Below are 6,279 nucleotides of genomic sequence, written 5' to 3' on the forward strand. Positions count from 1 at the left end.
CGGCTCGGTTGCAGGCTCCTTTCGTGCCCAGGCCCTGGTCAGAGTGCATGTAGGAGGCAACCAATCGATGTGTTTCTCACACATCAATATTTCTCTCTGTCTTTCCCTCTCTCTTCCACTGTCTCTGATCATCAATGAAAAAATATCCTAGGATGAGGATTTAAAAAAAAATAAAGGAAAACTAATTTAAAAAAAGAAAAGACTACACAACAAGAATATCTGGAGACACTTTTGGTTGTCACAAACTGGAAGGACTGCTACTGGAAACCAGCGGGTAGAGACAAGGAATGCTGCTAAACATCCTAAATGCACAGTCCCCCACCACAAAGAATTATCCAAACCCAAATATCAATAGTGCAGAGGTTGAGAAACCCTAATCTAGAACATACTACCATGTCATTTAATAATAGATATTTGTTTCATAATGTCAGTTCTATCCAACTATAACATTCTTACCTTTGCATCTCTTCTTGGGTAAGATTCTTTCTCATTTCTCTAGATAGATGGTAAAGACGATGGAGTGTAGATGCATGAAAAAGAGCATTTCCCGATTTCCAAAAGACAGTTGAGACTTTGTTATAGTAATTTGCCATCAACTGAGGTTTAGGTGGCTTTTTAGATAAGGAGAATAGCCCGTGAATATCTTCCACAGCTTTGAATGCTTCCTAAAATTAGGAGTATAAATTAGTCATTGCATTCTAAGCCAAACAAAAATCTAATTCAAATCTCATTATGAAACCTAAAGCACAAAACACTTAATAAAAGTGGCAAATAAAATGCTTTCATGTATGGTTCTTTTTATTCATCTGTAACCTAGTATCTGATATATTTCTGAAAACTGCCATAATTGCAAAAATACAAAGTTCTTAAAACTCTTTAAAGTAGAAAGAGCAGACTTGTTAAGAAAAATGTGTATATCATCACACAACTTGGGGGAATACATAAAAAAAAAATCTGGAAGAACACAAAACACAATAGAAGTTATTCTGAGTTATAAGATCATATATGAGTATTGTCTTCTTTATATTTATCCATATTTTCTATAATGAACACCTTTCCTTGTGTTCTATATAACTTTTTCTTCCTTAATTCATCAGGTAGTTATTTTAAGGGTGTCCCTACAGAAAAAGGAAGTTATCGTAAGAAAACAGCGGAAAATCAAATCCCATTTTTCACCTGGCTGAAAAATTATTGATTTCTCTGTAATTTCAATTAGATTTGGGGGGATTAAATATATTAAAGTTTCAACTTATGACTACAAAATCCTGTGAAAATGTCTTTGTAAAATTCTTAAGTGTGAAAAGGCCAAGTAGAGAATGCTTCCCAACATGGCTGAGATCTCCAACATAGGACTGATTACTCATCATGTATGCTAAGTCGAAGCAACACCAAGAAATCTAGGAGAAAATCCAGAGCATCACTTCTCTATTCACAGTAAAAGACAAGTTTTGTTTTTTAATTTCTAACCTGACACCACCAATACTTTTGCAAAATACAGTAATATTCTCCTCTAGACTTATTTCATCACGAACCAGTAAAAAGTTCACACATTAAGCAGCACTGAAGACTATTTTATATGGAAAGAAACTGGGCCCAAAAGAAATCACGCGATTTGGTCTAGACTTCATAGCTGGCACCTAGAACCAAAATATTCTGAGATTCCCTGTCCAGAACTCTCCCTACTCCATCAGACAATCTTAAATGTATCACCTACTAAAATTGACCAACAGATATCAAGATAAAGATACTCAGGAAGGGGGGAAATATGGGCTGTTACCTGCCACAACTCCATGCTGATAGCACTGTCCAACTGAACAAGCCTGGTCTCCAAATGCATAGACTGGCTCTCTGGATTATTAAGATTGATTGCTGTACTCTGATTGTGGTGGCGTTGAATCTGAGACAAGTGCATTCTCAAATTGTCACACAGCTTACGGAATTCGGCCTTACGGGTGTATTGGAGGCAGAATTTGAAAGCTATAAGCATAAAAGTAAAATATATTAGGTACTTTCCACAATCAACTTAAGTATTGAATAAATTTTAGTTCATGTATTAAGATCAACTATTTAAGTAAGATTTACCAAAAAATCATGTCTTTAGAAGTTATCAGAGTTGTAATTCACTTCATGTGCCCTGACCACCTTTTGGATATAGTCATCAGCATGTCCTAGGACTAAAATATGGTTCTGAGTTTACAAATAGGAATTACTCAAATTTGGGTCTAAGAGGGACTCACCTTTCAAACCCTAAAACAGCAAAAAAAAATTCTAGCCTGAAATACAGACGACACTTGAACAATACAGGTCTGAACTGTGCAGGTTCACTTATACACAGGTTTTTTTCACTAAGTACTGTAAATTTATTTTCTCTTCATTACAATTTTCTGAACATTTTCTTTTCTCTGGCTTACTTTAGTATAAGAATACAGCATGTAATACTTATATAAAATATGAGTTAATTGATTATGTTATTGGTAAGACTTCTAGCTAACAGTAGACTATTAGTTATGTTTTTAGGGAGTCAAAAGTTCTACGTAGATTTTCAACTGCATGAGGGGTCAGCACCCCTAACCCTCATGCTGTTCAAATATACAATGAACTTTGTTACCTAACTTGCATAGACAGGAAGCTTTTGTACTAATGAAAACTGTACAAATTGGGACTTGTGGTATAGACGTGCACGTAAACTACTTGCTGTCATGAAAACATTAATATTTCGCCCAGCTGGTATGGTTCAGTAGTTGAGTGTTGTCCTATGAATCGGGAGGTCGCAGTTCCATTCCCAGTCAAGACACATGCCCAGGTTGCAGGCTCGATCCCCAGTCGGGGGGCACGCAGGAAGCAGCCAATCGATGATGTTTCTCTCATCCATACTTCTATCTATCCCTCTCCCTTCCTCTCTCTCTAATAATAAAAATAAATAATAATAAAAAAGTTTATTTTTTCAATCACCTGGAAAACTCCAAAATGACTTTAAAAGGTCTTTCAATCATCAATAAAATACATTTCATATAAAATTACCTTAAATAGTAAAACAAATTTCTTAAAAAGTCACTTATTTACTATTCAAATGAATGCCAATATTTCAATAAAGATAAAAAACTATATAAAATTAAGCTAATCTTTTGCAAAATCTATTCGTTAAGATTTTTTAAAATTATTATTGCTTTTTAGAGAGAGAGAGGAAGGAAGTGAAAAATTGATAAGAGAGCAAAACATGGATCGGCTGCCTCCTATACACCACCCACCAGGATTGAACTTATAATCTGGGCATGTGCCATGATCAGGAATCGAACCATCAACCTTTCAGTGCCCAGGACAAGGGCCTGGGCTTCAAATTATATTCTTAAGTCAACTTTTCAAATCAGTTCTTGTTTTACCTTGTTGGGCAATATCATGGTAGAGACGCTCTACTCTAGAATTGTTTCGAAGAAGGTCCAAACACTGTCTGTATGATTCCCACAGGAATTTAACCCATGGAGTTAAAAGTAACCTGTCAGTACGATCCTGAGTGTCTTCGCCACTTACAGCACTTAGGAGAACACTACAAAAACATAAAATATATTGAAAACATTTTTAGACATGGTTTCCCACTTTGCCATGACGAAAACACCAAAACCGATAATCTTTATAAAATAGTACATATTCTTCCTACAACTTTGAACACACTATAAAGCTGTCACATTTAGTGTCCAAGTATTTGAATTCCCAATCCACAGTACAACCATTTAAATTAATACATACCAATCTAAAGGTTGTAATTTTCCACTTTTATGAACTTTAACTAACACGATTCTTTCGGTTACTATACATTTGAAATCTCAAATATTAGCAATCTTTCTAATAAACACCTACTTCAAATCAGGATGGAGACACATGTACAGAAAAACACAGAACAGTTTATTAGCAGTTTAACCCACATACCTCTCAGGAGTTTGAATATTATCCAGATCTTCTATGTCTAAGACCATCTGCTGGGATTCTTCTTTAGCAGCTTCAGTTTTTTCCTCTGCCAATTTCAAATATGCCCTAACAACATCCTCTAGAGATTTGATGTTCACCTAAGAAAAAAAAAAAAATAAGACTTTCCCCAACAAAACATAAAATATCTTAAAAGCAAATTTTATGACATAGCATATATTTACTTTGAACGGTAAACTCAAAATTACTAAATGCACTTATAAAAAAATATTAAACCCAGCTCTGTTCATACCTGTTGACAAATGTTCTTATACTGGTATAATCCTTCTTTAGCCAAATGGCTCTTTCGAAGATCCACACAAAGTTCCAAGTATTTCAACATGATTGGTTCATGTATTTTTTGCCATGTTCTATGTTTCTTACTTTTCATAACATCATAAAGAACATCCAAAGCAGGTTGCTTTTTGCCAACCTCAAGAAATTCTGGAAAGGTAATTCAGGAGAATTAAAATCAGTAATATATATTATACAAAAGTCTAAATCTTGCTTTTTAAATTGGCTGTTTTACTTTCTGAACTCATTACCATCCCTTTTTAGGTCACATTTATTTTTGACTACTAAAGCTATGCCAAAATTACCCAAGGCAAAACCATGAACACCAGTTACTATCTCAAAATATGGTCTACAATTCCTCTGTACCAAACATATCTTTCTAAGTGATTTTAAAGTTCCAGAAACTGAAGTCATGAGGGAAAATAAATCTCCCCAACAAACAGAGAGAAGTATTTTAGTCACCAGTGCTCTGATGTAATCTTTGCTAGTTCATGCTAAGACTTGAGACAAGAAAAATACATTAAATTTATGTTCCTTTAAGATCAATTGACTATGTCAGTCTATTTCTGGGCTCTCTATTCTGAATATTCTCTACTGATCTATGTATCTAGTCTTTTGCCAATACCTCACTGTCTTGATTCCTATAAAGGAACACATGGTAAGGTCTTAGACCAGATAGTGTGTGTCCTAATGCTATTCTTCAACATCGTGTTGGCTATACCAGTCTTTTGCCTTTCATATAAACTTTAGAATTAGTTTGTAGATAGCTACAAAATAACTGACTGGAATTTTCAATTGGGATATTCTATACATCGAGTTTGGGAGAACTGACAACTTACAATTTAGTCTGGCCCTGACCAGTTTGGCTCAGCGGATAGAAGTGTCGGCCTGCGGACTGAAAGGTCCCAGGTTCGATTCCGGTCAAGGGCATGTACCTTGGTTGCGGGCACATCCCCACTAGGGGGTGTGCAGGAGGCAGCTGATCGATGTTTCTAACTCTCCATCCCTAACCCTTCCTCTCTATAAAAAAATCAATAAGATATATTAAAAAATAAATAAATAAATAAAATTTAGTCTGCCAAAACATGAGCAAAGAGTATGTATGTCTCCACTTATCCCAGTCTAAACACGAGGAAATATTAAGACAGTTTCCCAATTGAGGGACATTCTATAAAATACCAAACCAGTACCCTTCAAAATTATCAAGGTCATCAATAAGGAAAGTCTAAGAAACTGTCACAACCAAGTAGCCTAAGGAGACAGGACAACTAAATGTGATGCATCCTGAATGAGATCCCGAAACAGAAAAGGACATTAGAGAAAGCTGAGGAAATATGGAGTATGGCCTTGGTTAATAATAGTCCATCAGTATTTGCTCATTAGTTGTGACAAACGTACCATTATACTGATATAAGACATTAATAGAGGAAACTGTGTGTGGTATATATGGGACCTCTGTACTACCTTTGCAATAATTCTGCAAATCTAAAACTTTATTTCTACAATTAAGTTTATTTTTTAAAACTGGGAGGAAAAACATTTTAGAATATAGAGCAAAGAAACACTTCTGAATTTACTGCCAACTAAAACTGAAGGCATTCTATATTTGGCAATATTTCAAAATCCAATTCTAATCTCGTGTTCTACGTATATTGCTCATTTTGAAATTCAGCCAAAAGCAAAGGCTCCTCTATCACATTATTTCTGACTAAAGTTGAAATTTATCTTATTTTTCATCATTTTTTGCTTTCTTTTGCACAAACAATAAACTGGGGGTGGGGGGGGAATCTTTAAGTCACCTGGTTATGTTCGACCTAAATTCATTATGTAATTGCCAAATTTCACAAACAGTATCTTTTCACTGAAAAGATACTGAACAACTTGGGAGTACTAAAACACTAGTTTTACACTATACAGGTACAAAATGTCTAAAAACACTACATCTTCATTTTTAAAAATCATTGTTTAATTTCCTCCTTAAAAAAAGAAATCTGGCCCTAGCTGGTTTGGCTAAGTGGATAGAGT

General features: G+C 34.9%; 1 protein-coding gene across 1 annotated transcript in view; it reads right to left on the reverse strand.

The window, feature by feature from the left end:
* The window catches only part of EIF3A (eukaryotic translation initiation factor 3 subunit A), a gene marked incomplete at its 5' end in the record, with an annotated part of 23,621 nt that extends 19,210 nt beyond the window's left edge, over positions 1–4,411 (reverse strand). The window contains 5 exons of the mRNA XM_015572465.1: positions 456–665; positions 1,778–1,977; positions 3,381–3,544; positions 3,925–4,061; positions 4,214–4,411. Coding sequence (XP_015427951.1) covers positions 456–665; positions 1,778–1,977; positions 3,381–3,544; positions 3,925–4,061; positions 4,214–4,411 — 909 coding nt within the window. The remainder of the gene's footprint in view (positions 1–455; positions 666–1,777; positions 1,978–3,380; positions 3,545–3,924; positions 4,062–4,213) is intronic.
* Between the last annotated feature and the right edge of the window lie 1,868 nt (positions 4,412–6,279).

This window comes from Myotis davidii, unplaced genomic scaffold (genome assembly GCF_000327345.1).
Source record: "Myotis davidii unplaced genomic scaffold, ASM32734v1 scaffold72, whole genome shotgun sequence".
In the NCBI taxonomy this organism is placed as follows: domain Eukaryota; kingdom Metazoa; phylum Chordata; class Mammalia; order Chiroptera; family Vespertilionidae; genus Myotis; species Myotis davidii.